The sequence below is a fragment of the Leguminivora glycinivorella genome, chromosome Z (genome assembly GCF_023078275.1).
Source record: "Leguminivora glycinivorella isolate SPB_JAAS2020 chromosome Z, LegGlyc_1.1, whole genome shotgun sequence".
In the NCBI taxonomy this organism is placed as follows: domain Eukaryota; kingdom Metazoa; phylum Arthropoda; class Insecta; order Lepidoptera; family Tortricidae; genus Leguminivora; species Leguminivora glycinivorella.
Genome location: NC_062998.1, coordinates 28,364,012 through 28,379,600, shown reverse-complemented (window position 1 = coordinate 28,379,600; position 15,589 = coordinate 28,364,012). Strand labels below are relative to the sequence as shown.

At 38.0% G+C, this 15,589-nt stretch overlaps 1 protein-coding gene across 2 annotated transcripts in view; it reads left to right on the top strand.

Annotated features, from left to right (window-relative positions):
• LOC125241956 (ichor) overlaps window positions 1-15,210 on the top strand; it is a 122,930-nt gene extending 107,720 nt beyond the window's left edge. For both annotated transcript variants that reach the window (XM_048150672.1, XM_048150671.1), the window contains exon 3: window positions 13,054-15,210. In XM_048150672.1, the coding sequence (XP_048006629.1) occupies window positions 13,133-14,539 (1,407 nt within the window). In that variant the 5' untranslated portion in view covers window positions 13,054-13,132 and the 3' untranslated portion in view covers window positions 14,540-15,210. The remainder of the gene's footprint in view (window positions 1-13,053) is intronic.
• The last annotated feature ends 379 nt before the right edge of the window (window positions 15,211-15,589 follow it).

Sequence of the window (15,589 nt, the reverse complement as noted above, 5' to 3'; positions counted from 1 at the left end):
ATACTTTTAAGTACTTGTAAAACCTGTAATGTACATGTGAATTGCAATAAATAAATACAAATACAATACATAAAATAACAAACAAAATGGAGTACTATAGTGGCCAAGTCATGAAGTCAAGAAAGCAGACTTGAAATGAAAACGCGAGCGCAGAATTTTTCGTAAGTGTTTCTGTTTTGACCTATGGTTGACTGGTAGAGAATGCCTTAAGGCATTAAGTCCGCCATTTGTACTTCTTTTTTATTGTGCAATAAAGTTTAAATAAATAAATAAAAGAGAACTGATATAAACAATAAGCGCGAGCGAAGCGAAGGTTTTTTTCCTATTGACGCAATTTATTTAGACTCAACCCGCTAGCGGGGAATCTGCGAACAGTGCGAACTTTGAAGCTTTGATCTCCTGCAGAGCTGCGTCTTTGGCATATTTTGACTTCACAGGGCGCCTATGTTCCCGACTTTTAGGCCTTATATTTCACCATCACTATTATTTTTATAATACTAAGAGTTAATTAAGAGATTAACTGCGGACTCGATCGTCACCGTCGGGATGCCCATTTCGGTATTTTGCCACTAAGTGCCTTTCGGGATCTTAGTGCTTTGAAGTTCGCCCATCTTCTTCTGTGACTCACAAAGTTGCGCCTCTGTGAGACGTTTTGCGCCTTTGGCTTTATGAGGAACTCCGCTTTGGACTGTCGGATAGACTCATATTTTTGCATTTGGATAGCGACTTAACTTTGTCGTTCGGCCGCACAACAATGTGGTTCGTCAAGGGAGAATCCTCCATTTACGGCGCCCTAGCAACAGCACCCTTATTAGTGTTGGTATATGTTGGCAATGTGGTGCAACTTTCCACTTAATCTGAATTACAAATCTAGATTTTCAATAGCTGGATTCATTCCCGACTCCTCTCGCCATTTTGCGGCCACGCAATGTAGGTATATTTTTTTTGTATGGATCCACATTCTCGATTTTGGCGCCCCCTTACCATGTGGCGCCTAGAGCGGCCGCTCCACTCGCTCTACCCTTAATCCGGCCCTGCTTCCAGTAGTTCCACAGGTGGTAAATCATCTTTATTACTAGATTCACCTACTTTTATCAATTTTAAAGCAGATAATTTGACTTTATTCAATGTCAAATTACTTTACCCACTAGTGGATAAAATGCGTTTTTACCCGCTGGTATTAAAGGACAAAACACGTGTTTCCGAGCTAGTGAGGGGAAAAGTAAATTTATTAATGGGAAACCAATCACTGTTTTACTAAGTCAGTAAAAATTCAATTCAAGCGAGGTTTGGGGTTTTTCGAATCACGAATGTTAATGAAAATAGGAAAATATTTAAACTTTATAATTTTAGTTGTCTATTTCTACCTTCACAGTTTAGGGTTTTCAACTAATTATATACACTGAGCTCTCCGATAGGTAATCGATAGCCACTTAAGCTTAACTAAAATTCACAAATAATCGTATCACAATATTAATTTTGAGGCCAGCCCACACGCTATGCCCGCATCGAAAATTTGTCGCACATTAAGCGAGAAGGTAGATATAATCTAAACGAGAGTGAAAGAGAAGGGTATAAGAAAAACAGGGCCGGCTAACGGTACACTCACGGAAGTGTGTCAGTAGCGTAAAGCGTGCTTCAAAAGCGATTGGCAGCAAGCGGCTGCACCGCAACAGTCAAATACCAACCTTGACCTGTTACTATTGATTCGTAAGTACTATGAAAAGTAATCTGGTTTTCGATTTTCACGGTGCTGATTCACAACAATAGAGCGTTCTATGCTTCTGTTTTAATACCTACATAGACAGCCTACTTTAAAACCTACCTCAAGGGTGATTTGGAATTGTAGATATTTCTGACCACATAATTATAAAAATGCTTTTTATAAATTATCAATTAGGTACTTACAGTATTTATACAGTACAGCACTGTACGTATTATATGTGTACAAGAAACAATATGTTTCACATGTTTAATCAAGGAAATAATGTTTCCCTTGATAAAGCAGCGTGGAAATGTAGCCGCAATAAAAATAAAAATTAGGGCACAGGAGCGATTTCATGGAATATTGATGAGCGGGTGGACTGTCGCAATTCAGCGCGGCGCGATTGACTTTCTATCTCCTCTCCACTTCTCCCTCTTTTACTCATTCTTATGGCCGCTGTACACATGGGGCCAACGGTTGGTCCAACCCTTGGTGGAACCCCTTGGCCAAGCGTGTAGAGGGCTACTTGGCCGTATGTTGGCAGTTGGCGCTAGCGCTGGCCGGCCAACCGACTGGTGTCGGTTTTTTGTCCACACATCAAAGGATCTTGACGCCAATGGCCAACTGCGTTTACACGTTGGCGCCTCATTCAGTTTGTCGTCAGCCGTCAGAGAGGACAGTAGTGAAATATTTACGAAAATAATATGTTTACCTATGCCAATAATAGTGTTGATTTTAGGAAATACAATACCCTTGCAAATGTTTAATGTATTGCCTAAAAAAGATAAATGTGCTTATCAGAATATTTAAAAGATTGTTAATATTTCAGATAATTTCATTTTATCACGAGGTTATTATTTATTAATTAAATTTTGCTGACAACGTGAATGACTTATAATTACCTAGCCTTTTCCATTCTACGTCCATCTTTTATGAAGGGCCAATGCGAAGTGATTGGTTCACCAATGTGTAAACAGTGACTCTTATCTCGGCCAAGGGGTTCCACCAAGGGTTGGACCAACCGTTGGCCCCATGTGAACACAAGGCCAGGCAGTCGTAAAACAAAAAAAAAAAACTTTTTTTTACTATTCCTACGATTTGGCACTGGTTTAGGTTTAGAAATTTATAGGACTATAAAAATGAGATCTTGCTAACTTTGTATACTGGTCAATTTTATTTAACCTCTCGAATCGGATCCGTCATCATCCTCCTCGCGTTGTCCCGGCATTTAACACGGCTCATAGGAGACTGGGGTCCACTTCGACCGTATCCGTCGCAGACAATTTGAACTTTATTTGAAAATTCTAACGTTATTAAGTGCCTAGAAAATTTTGGATTTCGGCACTCCAGGGATGAACTGTATTTCGGCACACTTATCACCATCTCAAGAGTCATTATTCCAGCAAAATGTCTCTGATTTGTACTTAATGGTTATTATGAAATCGAAAACAATCACAGCCACTAAAAATAATCGAATCGGTTTAATACTTAGGTTGTACTTCGTTTTATATACATGTCAATATATACCGCTTAATACTCTAAGAACAAATTAAATCATGGAAAATATTTTCAGCCTGAACTGGAAATATTGGTCACTTTTTCTTTGTATATGACATTAATTTAATGTTTTTATACTTACTCCTTATTTACAAAATACGCCTAAAAATTTCTATATCATGATAACCAGTAATGAGGCAAAGTTCTTCATGCCCATAATTTTAGGGTTCCGTACCAAAAAGGTACAAAAGGAACGATTATGGTGCGACTCTATCCATACGTTAATTTGATCTTTATTGAGCATTAGTCTATACACAGTCGATATGATGTTTTATTTAAATGATGTTTCAATTGCATTGTGATTTAGACAAGTCTCGTATATTGCTTTAGCTGATATCTAACGATATACAGGACGCGACTATGAAATATATGTATAAAATAAAAAATCTTTACCGTTTCACGTCCAATTTCATTTCAAATTATTATGCCGCCTGTTCTGGCATTGCCACTTTGTCACCAGTAAAAGCATAACTAGGCTAAAGAGAAGCGTTGGCCACCCATGAAAAATTTGATTCTTTTAGGTTGGTAAAAAAATAATTTTGATACTTATTTAACCAATTAACCCTACAAGAGGTAAACCATTGCCTCGTGGTCGATTGTGTTATTTCAAATTGAAATTGGATGAATGAATATTTTGAAAACTTGATGATATAGTACACTGACTATGGAAAATCATGAATTTGGCCTGCGCATACCTAAAACACGTGTCACCGTTGTATAAAACATACTATGTACTTCGTTTCATAATCCCACACTAGTATTTTTTCAGTACAGATGGTGTTTTTTTACGCACTAGTGTTAGAAGTGGTTCATTTCTTGTCAGGTCGAACCTTCGAAGAAGGGCCATCTGTACTGAAAAATGTCGTACGATACACGTGCGAAAAGGAAATTTGTAACTCGTGTGTAATGTACTATTACAGTACATATTACGGCGATATATTACCGTACTTGTTAGGTAATAAGCTCATTACGCAACTATGTCAAAAATTGATAATAAGTGATTCTAAACTCGTGTCGATTTAAAACTCACTTAGTTTCAATTCATCGTCACTTGTTTCGAATTTCTTATTTATCGCACTTGTATCGAAATGTACTATAACGGTTTTCTTAATGTAGCAGTTGCTTAAACTATAACTTGCTAAGTACATCTCATATTCAATTCTGTTTCCAAATACTACGCTGGTAACACTACGCCTGCGTCTTGAAATATGCTTTCATGCTATTATTGTAATACAATGTAAATTATTCAATTTGCAGCTATTCTTAATGTGTTATATTAAATAGGTACATAGATCCGTAATTACGTATACTTACGCATATAATTATTTGTAGAACACATGAAACTGTTCAAGTTTTAGTATCTCTCTTAGTAATTAAGGGGTTAAAAGAAAACGCAATTGTGACAGATTGCCAGCCTCCCGCTTACGCCAAAATTAAAGCCATATCCCATAGTCGACTTCTGTCGTAGAAATCACGGGAAGAAAGAAAGTGACAGTCACCACATGATTTATTTACTTATCGTTTTCATTTTTTTCCGTATGTGTACTATATTATTTACTCGTAGATCTACTTAGTGCCCTATTCACAGACATAGACATAGAAAGGCTTTATTTAATATCACTTTATTCAATAATAATTCGTTTTAATTCGTTAGAGATTGTTGATAAATATACGTTTTGTGCAAGGACGATATATACCGGGCGTACCGGGACTGACAATCTCATATAAAAAAGTGTACCCCAGGCCCCGTAGCCGAATGGCATTTCTGCGACGCGGAACGCCACCGAAACGCCGCTGAAATGTAATCTGGCTCTGTCGTGCCAATACGCAAGAGCGATAGAGATAGATAGCTACGAAAGAGATATTATCGTGAGCGTTTGTGCATTCGGCTACGCACACTGAAATGTATGGGCTATTTATGGATAAAACTAGATAGCGCTGTTTCGCAGCCTAGAACGGGCAAAAACACAGAACTTTATTTATATAGAAGAAACAAGTTCATCTATTTGTATAGGGGCCGAGCGTGTCAAATGTTGTACTGAAGTTGTTTCTTGCCTGTAATTTTAAATATGTCTCAGGCTCTTGATTGTTCATAATTTTTGTGTTGTTGCAATTGAATATCACGTAACGAGGCATTTTTTATGTTTTGATTGACTTCAACTTACAAAAATTGACGCCCGAAAGCTGCAAGCTGCGATTAAAGACGGACAACTCAGTGGATTTCACTGAGTTCATTTGACACGCTAAGTAGATACGTTTGCTTGATCTATGGTATATATGACATCTGTGGGCAAAAATCATATTTTCCCCACAATATTTTTGCGTGTTTTAAATTTATTCTAAGAATAAATGACATATTATTGACATATTATATTTATTTTTTATTTTAATGTCATGTCATGATATCACGTCACGTCATACAGAAAAGCAAAAAAGAACTAGCACATGGTGTTCGTGGATCTAGAAAAGGCATACGATAGAGTTCCACGTAAGGTTCTGTGGTGGTGTATGAGGTATGAGAGAGAAGGGAGTGCCAGAGAAGTATGTGCGGCTTGTTCAGGCGATGTATGATAGAGCTAGTACTCACGTCTGTCTGAAGCTGGAGTCACCGACAAGTTCAATGTGGCGGTAGGTCTACACCAGGGGTCGGCTTTAAGTCCGTATTTGTTCCTCCTGGTTATGGATGCTCTGACATCGGACATACAGGAGGAAACACCCTGGTGTATGCTGTTCGCCGATGACATTGTTCTTGTCGGGGAAAATGCACTTGAGGTCCAGAGCAGACTTACTGGGAAAATGGCAAGAAAGACTGGAAAGTGTGGGACTAAAAATCAGTAGAACCAAAACTGAACATATGTTCTGCAATTTCGGTGGCATATCCAGTTTTTCCCCTATTGCCTTAGATGGTGTATACCTACCAGTCTGCTCCGACTTCCGGTACCTTGGGTCATTATTCCAAAATGACGGAAGCATCGACTGTGACGTGAAAAATAGAATAAATGCGGGATGGATGAAATGGCGACAGGTCTCAGGGACAACGTGCGATCGACGGATGCCCCTTAAACTTAAGGGGAAAATCTACAAGACGATTGTGAGGCCTGTTGTATTGTATGGATCTGAATGCTGGGCGACAAAGGTGGAGGATGAAAGGAGAGTGCACGTAGCGGAAATGAGAATGTTGAGATCGATGTGTGGAGTGACCAGAATGGATCGGATCAGGAATGAGTATATTAGGGGAAGTTTGAAAGTTGCGCCTATAACGGAAAAGATGAGGAGTGGCAGGTTGGCGTGGTATGGCCATGTAATGAGGAGGGATGAATTTCATATAGGCAAAAGAATGTTGGAGATGAAGGTTAATGGATGGAGAGGGAGGGGTAAACCCAAACAACGCTGGATGGATTGTGTGAAAGAGGATATGAGGAAGAAAGATGTGAGTGTTGAAATGACGAAAGATAGAGGAGAATGGAAGAGGAAGACGTGTTGTACCGATCCCACATAACGTGGGATAAGGGTAGGAGGAAGAAGAAGATATCACGTCAATTTGAAAAAAAAAATTGTAGGCCTCATTAGTGTAGTTATGATAGTTTTTGATAGATGGCGCTAACAAATGGAGGTACGATGCTTAGTGTGAACATTGTCTATCCTTTATAAATCATCCTTGGTTTTGTGTGATATATTAATGGCCCTATATTTTTTCGAGTGAACGTTTACTTTTTATTTTCAATTTTATATCTCCATGACTGCATATTACGCCACAAGGCATGCAAAATATAAATTTTATACTAAAGCTAGTCTTAGCCTAAATAGCCCTTCCTAAAAGGAATACATATTATGTTGTGAATATCATTAGTGCCTGCCTATTAAGCCAATTGATATAAACCATGCATGCAATGTGAAAACAGAAACGTAAGTGGTAACAGATACAATAGGATCTAATTTAGATAAGAATTGTATTTGTAAGTCGTATTTCGTCAAAATATTAAATATCAACAAAAAGTGCATACAAAAGCGAGTTTTTCTGTCACCGCTCAAGTCACGTTTCGTTCCGAGGTTCGGAACGCAATCGCAGTCTTGTAATTCAGTATTTTTTACAACGATGTATTGCGCTATGCGGCCGCCATCGCCACGGGCCATTGACCCGTGCAATCGGGCTTTATTCACACTCGACCATTTTGCGAAAAATGACTCAAGGCCGCGCTCTTAGCCGAAACAAATCTATATTTTAATAGCATTTTTTTGGACCGATATTGCAAATTGCGTGCGGCAGTACTTTGTTGGTCAACTAATTGCATGATGCCATGGAAATTGTGAAGTATTTTTTTTGACCTGTTGGTCTCCTATATTTGGAGTGTTCGTACGTCAATGTAGTTATTAATAACGATTTAAACATGTAAACTTTAATTTCTTCAATAACTAGCATTTTAGGTATATTTGTCCTGAAACGGACGCCAGCAATAAAAAATACAAAAACGTCTGAAATGTGCGACCTAAATAGGACCAAGATTCTTCTTCAAATGTGCATCTGAGTGTCAAACGAAATAAAACAATTAAACAAACTATGTTATTCAATTTAAAAACATTGGTTTCTAGCAAAAAAATAATGGCTAACCAGGCGAATACGCATTCGGAGCAGGTCTCATCTTTTGTATCTGACATAGATGCCTGGTAACGCTAATTCATGCTTAAAGCTCTACTAGTATATAATATGTGTATAAGTAGTACCGTATCAGGTTCCTTTTCAGGACGATAAAACACACATACCTACCTAACATGGTGATTAGATTTGATATCTTCGAAGAATTTTATTTATATGTAAACATAAAATAACACAATAATAGACACAAATTAAAATGATTGATAAGAAGTATTGATGTAAAAACTTCTTGTCAGTATGGAAAATCTCGTATAATTTTGACGATAGACTTACAGCCTAATTCATTAAACCTAATTCAATGGATCAATTCAACAACCACAATATGTAGGTTTACTTAGTTAATACTATCATGCGCAAACGTAGGTAAGTTACGTTTCATAAGGTAATAAATACCTATCTCCTTGGTATAAGTAAACTTACATACATATTTTACATAGGTAGGTACTTTGGCATACTTGTAAATTTTCTTATACTTAGGTAAGTATAAGAAAATTTACATGTATGCTTCTATTATTCGCATCCTGATTTCGTTACGATTGGCAGTAGATAGTTGCAAAGAACACGGTCAGGTAACTCGAATAACTCGGTTAATTGTTAGCGTGTGCGCTAAGTGCTCGCCGCCGCCGCCCGTCGGTGGTAGTCAGGCACTGCCACTGGCCATGCCAGCATGCTCATCGGCGGATTCCTCTATTACATTCAGACAAACATCGGACAACCTCGTTTACATATATAACGCAAAAGGGTGATTGTGTATACTTGACTTTATTGCTATAAACAATAAATATGGTATACATACTAAGATACATCAGATACATTATTATTATGAGCAAAAAAAACACAAAACAATGACTTATATATAACTTAAACTAAACAATTTAATATAATTATGCACTAAAAACTACACAAATTAATATATATTTACAAATAAAAAATGCTCCCCAGATCATCCTCGGAGGTGATGGTGCCCAGTAGGCTGGCAGCGTTGCCTTTTTGAATGGCCAAACTTATTCGCTGGCCAAAGTAGCTGCCATATTGTGTATACAAGTACTTAGATGATCAAATGGCGCATTTATATCCTCAAAAAATATTCATTTAAGTCAGTAGTATACACGGTGTAACATGAGGACACCGAATAATTTTAACAGCGTATTCCTGATTACAGTTCAGAATTTATTATGGCGAGGATGCCATCATGAAGCATAGTCTTAATGGACTAAGAGCCCTGAGCCGCCAGGCCTTCCTCATTATCTCAACGATGAAACTTTGGGATCATGTAGAGTTCGTATCGACGTAATGTCCGCATATTACTTTGTTCGGCCCGTCGACCATTTTTTTATACAAGGTTTTTTTTTTAAATATAGTCTTATGGACTTAAGTTCTTAAGGCTGATTTTCATAATAGAAAAAACTGTAAGGATTTGATAATCATCAATTCCTGACCATTTCCACCAGCCGTAACTTTTACCAGACGCTTGAAAGTCTCTCTAATTTACCCTCTAGTTACGGCCAGGGATCAGATTAAATCAGTCAATGATTAAGTACTAAGTATGTACATAAAGTCCGCCCGTCTGTCAAGCACATTTATCTCGGGAACGCGTGGAGATATCGAGTTTGTAATTAAAACAGTAAGGTAACAGGTAAGGTCAGTGTCGGGAAGACCGTCTATCTGGGAAGTCCGTCTACTGAATATAACTTTTGTATTTATATATCTACGCTTCTTACACCTCCGAAGGTATACCAGTTTTTCATTTTTAATCCATTGATCTTTAATATATATCCCTAGAACGAACACTAGTTAACAATAAACTTGATTCGTATTCGAACTCGAACATCGAGACAGAAGCATAAAAAAGCAGTCGGAATATTTGTGCATTATGTATGTAACGTAGTAATTTAACAATCGTTCTTCCTGTCTAGTACTATTAATACACTTAAAACGCGTTCAAGTTAACTATAACTATATTATACTATGTTTTGAAATATGTAACTTCGAAATTATGCCTAATCGGAAAGTCATATAAGAGTAAGGCAAGACCCGCCGATGATAAACAAGTACTTACCAACATTTTTTAGGCTTTATGTGAAATAAGTCGAGTGTAATCGGGTGTTGTAGATTAACTTTAATTGTAAGTTCCGGCTTTGCTTTTATCTGGGCCTGAAAAAAAATCTTTTTAATCCCATCTACAGGACATATGGCGTCTTGCCTTATAATTAAAAGAAAATGCTCATATGTTAAAATTCTTAACGTTATTTGATTTAATATCTAACACATTATTCACTATTATTGCGGAAAATACCAATGATCATGATTTTGATACCTATTTATTCCCATATGAACTACACTGAGAGAAATTTGCATTGTGAATTTAACAAGTTCGACTTGTTGCGGTTTATCCGTTTGAATCAGCCAAACGTATGTTTAAAACAATATGTGTCAGGTTGTTTTTATAAAATCGACTTGTTGATTCAAATATATTGCCGATTCAAATGACAAGTAGCTTGTTGTTTGAACCAAAGAGCACGTAGGCGCTATTTTAACCAAAAAACTTGTTGAACGAACATGAAAACTGGTTGTATTTTCTCTCAGTGTAGCACTAGACGGTCTTTTCTTACTTATCCCGGGGGATGGTCAACCCGCTGAGCCTTTTAAAAAGAGATTTTTTCACATAAGTGTACCTTATTTCACTAAAGTATTATATATACCTAACAGCTTTGTAAAATATAATATTAGGACCGTGCGGATAACCCCAGACTACTTTAATAATCATCTAATTTTATCCGCTCAAACTTTATTTCAAATAAATTATGCCGGTCTTGTCCGCACTGCCCTTACTCAAGTCTACGGTCCCTCAAAAGTGTGAAAAAACAAGCGCCTAAGTTAAAGTACAAAAATACGGCCGTTTATCCGTTGACCAACATCTATGAAATTTGGCAAAGAATATCGTCTTGTATCTAAAAACAGTATATATATCTAACGACAGCAAAGTATACGTCTACCGCCACCGCTCATCTTTCTCGCTGAAAGTGTTTAAAGGCAATCTTACTGCGTAGTAATAAAATACATCTCAAATCTTCTGAATACGTCATGTTGTTGGACAAAGCGCAGATGCTCCTTAAGTCACTGAACTGAAAATTAGTTTACGAAATTATATTCAAATCGGAATGCAATGTTAAAAATTTTGCATGCTTCAGAGTATAAATTCGAATGTATATGGGTTAGGAACAAGGCTTGATAAATTTAATGTTTGGTATAAAATGTTTCAGCTTATAATGCAGTTGCATATGTGAGCCGTCGTTTCAAAAACCTAGCAATAGATATTCTAACGATCTGATGGAAGGGGAAGGCCGCATCTCTTTACAAAAGCAGTTTCCCGATCCCGAATCCCGATCGGAAATCCCCATGTTTCGACAACGCGCATGTTACACCCCTTGATTTGCAGGCATCCATAGGTTACGGTGTCCGCTTTCCATCAGGCGTCATATACACATAGCATTGAAATATCACAGAGCTAGATAAAAATCAAAAAGGTAATTAACAATAACGTCTACATCCCCGGTCAATATAATATAAGTCTAATGAAAATAACCGTGAATCAATCGAAACTTTTAACTATGAAATAATTTCAGTCGTAATAATTAACTCCACGGGAAAGTCATCAAATCAATAATGATACTATTCAGGGAGGAAATAAGAACTGAGGTTTTATAAAAAGATTTCGTGCGGGATGTAAATATGACGGCAATGAGTGCAATTACTGATGGGGTGCCCATCAGCTATCATAGAGCGGATTCAAGCTCTCCTTTAACTTACATATATTACCTAATTGACCCAATACTATTTTTTACCATTTTTTTGTTTTAACGCCAAACATTGGGACCATTAGGTGCATTGGGGTAATTTCGAAAGCCGTCTAATTTCTAAAATCACATAAAAATCACCATTATGTCTATCATATCAAGATTCCCCTTTCGAAATTACCCAAGCATTTCTGTACTTCGAAGTTACCCCAATGCACCCTACTCCGCTATACGCTACACAATCCACTACTTGGGTATTATTAACTTAAAATGACGTTAATGACGTAGTTTAATTTGTGCAATATGTATACTATGTCCAAGCTATGCAGGTTTTCTAAATATTGATAACTATGTATTACGACTGTTGCCAAAACTGCTGGCTCTGTTTATTATTGCCTTTTTATTAGGTACGGTACGTTATCCCTTCTTAAGAGAAGATATATCACCACTTTCAAACGCACATAAATAGCACGACGAATTGACAAAATGTAAACCATAGTTTACGTACTTCTCAAGTAATTTATCTTTTGTGAACCAAAATACATTCTACCAATGAAATAATAGGAATAAAAGTATTTGCATAAAGTAGTGTTGCTATTGCTATCCACAGCTACGGCAACAACACCGATAGCCACTGAAGCGTAGCGGCTAAATGGAAGCGATTATTTCGCGCCTACATCTTGATTGCGTACGCGTTTAGAACCTACATTTACAATCCTGATCAAATCATTATTTACGATTTTCGCCATCAGTAACAACGTTTGACCTTGCAAATAAATAATACCGCGTGATTTGTCTTCGAAAATGTAATATTTTGATTTAGGTACATTGCATAAGTTCATAACTTTTTCCCCTCACTAGCTCGGAAACACGTGTTTTGTCCTTTAATACCAGCGGATAAAAACGCATTTTATCCACTAGTGGGTAAAGTAATTTGACCTTGAATAAAGTCAAATTAACTGCTTTAAAATTGATAAAAGCAGGTGAATCTTACTTAATAAAGATGATTTACCACCTGTGGAACCACTGAAAGCAGTGATAACCGCATTTTTTGCGTTGTAATTTCCTCGCTACAGTGAGGGGAAAAGTTTTGTGTTACACTCGGGTGCAAATGTATTTTACTACTCGTGTGTTAAAAAACTCGCAAGTTCAGGATTCTATTCTCGAACCACTCGCTTCGCTCGTGGTTCAACTATAGAATCCTTTCACTTGCTCGTTTTTCAATTCCACACTCGGCGTTAAAATACAACTTTGCACCCTTGTATAACAAATAACTATTCTTACATAGTTTAAGAAAGTATGTTATAGTATTGATTATATGTTTTGAATAATTGTTGCAGATAACACGTCAGGGTGGCGGCGTCTAAGTATGGCAGTGGCGGGATCTCGCTGGGTTCTGGGGTCGCGGTAAGACGCGGCATGAAGTGCGCAGGGGTCGCCGGCAGCGGGGGCGGCGACGAGCTCCTTCTCGGCGCGTGCTGGCTCGACCCCAAGCTGGACGCCGCTTCGCCCCCTCCGACTTGCCATGAATTGTTGGATTCTCTACTAGCTCCACCTCCACTGGCAGAACTAAAACCATTGCCTCCTTTTACTGGCTATACTGGTCATCTTTCGATAAACGGTATCTCTGGTCACCATTACCACGCCATTGCTCAACGTCTTCCAGAAGAAAACAATAACTACCCCACACAAAGTGGATATGGTGCTGATCATGACGTTGTCTCATCATCGACTTGTGCTGCGGAGACTGAGCCCCCTGATCTCGAAGATGTTAAACCTTTCCCATTAGATGCTGATACGAAACCGTTCTCAGCTGAAAATTCTGCTCCCGGAGCACCTGATTCTTGCGCAACATCTTGCTCGCCACCTGCAAAAATGTTTGATGATGGTCACAAACAAGACATGTACGACATTAGTTCCATTGAGGATATAGCTGCCATAATTGGTTCGGCAATAGCTGACACAACAGTACCCTCACAACCAGAAGATCCTGAAAGAAATGATTCAAGAGACAGTTGGATGGATATCGATGCATGGATAGCAGGAGCCTGCAGCCAACACAGTGATAAAATAGTACCACAAGACCTGGCTGAGTTTTTACCTAGTTCTCCACCACCGTCGCTTCCAAATTCTCACCATCCGGGGTTAGATTTTCCATGCAAACCGGGTCAGGAGTTTTCAAAAAGTCAAGAATTCCTGCACAAGATTTCATCTCACGGACAAGCTGGTTCTACTCTACAAACTCTTCTCACCCATGGTTATATGCCTCTGCTACAAAATAGGCTACAAAATGGCCCACCGGTGAAACAAGAAGCACCCAGTTCTACTAGTTTCGGTATGGATGTAATATCGACATCTTCCCCTCCCGGAAACGCTGTGTCAACTACAGACGGCGTAGGTGGCCTCTTGAATGGCCGGTACCCACCTCATTATGCTCTCAGTTTGAAGCCCGATGGACTTTGTAGTCCGGATCGGCTATTGGGATATCCTCACGCCCACACGACAACTGCTACTCCTTCCAGCAAAAGTAAAAGAAGTCGAGCAAAGGCGAAACAATCAAGTAATGGAGGGAATATTCACGGAAGTTCTTTGGCCTTTCCCACAGCAACGGCAGCCGAACTTAGCGGTCTTCTTGGAAAAGAAAAGCCAGTTCATCGATGCGGTATATGTAACCGAGGGTTCCTCAACAAGTCGAACATAAAGGTACACCTTCGAACGCACACGGGTGAGAAGCCGTTCAGGTGCGATGTGTGTGCCAAAGCGTTTCGCCAGAAGGCGCACCTCATCAAGCACCAGCAAATACACAAGCGAATCGGGAGAGACTAACCACAGAGCAAAGACTAAACGGGATCATTCCTGCCACTAGCTCAAAATGAAGCATTTTGTAGATCATAGATATGTGTGAGTGATTGTTGTTTGTGGACGGACGAATTATTGTGTGCTGCTAGTACCTCAATATGAGCGGAATCTCACTTTTTAGGTTATTAATCGTTCATGAGTATTTCAACATTGAATGTATGTATATGTCTTCTAACTTAGTTATGAGCGATAGTCTTGTATTATTTTTATATTAACTCTTTTAGGTTACACTCCTCCTAAGGACAAGTGCAATGTTAACTAGTTTTAAGAAATGTTTCCATAATTACTTTTGGTGTAGATAATATTATTTATATTAATTTTAATGAAAATTTAATTTACGTTTTCATCGATATTTTCTGTACTTATTCACTTAGTAATAAATTTCATCTCATTAGCTAGATTTATTTATTTCAATTTTGGCTAAATAACAGTTATTTTGATGTCCTTTAATTATTTGTACTACATATTAATATTGTACGTATGTTAAGAAGTCGACTTCAAAATGTAATTGACATAATTATAATGCCTAAATGTGAATGATTACTCCGATTACCTAATTATAGTCAATTCTAACGAATATATTAATTGTAAATTATATGAAATTAGGTGCATGAATCGTTCAGATACTGTTAATCTATTCAATGAAAAATTTCTGTCACTTCAACTTGCTACATTTGTACTATCTCTACATCTCAGTAATACAGCTCTTCATTATTTTTCCGGCGAAGTCTTTTTAATACCTTATTTTATGGTTTTACAGTAAAATGATTTGTAAAGAAACACAAACCGTAGCATTGTTAAGTTAAACGCTGATTGAGCGGCGCCGCGAGTCGATCGATTCTTTCGTATTGCGCTGGCGCACGCGAGCTCCGGAACTGGCCGCGTCCGGGAAGCGGATGGAAAAAATATTTAAAAAAAATGTTCCAATAACGATGTTGCACAATACAGCATTCGGCTCATGTTTAGTCAAATAATTTGTTTACGTTCGTGAGGTACCTCTAATCTATTAAAAATGCC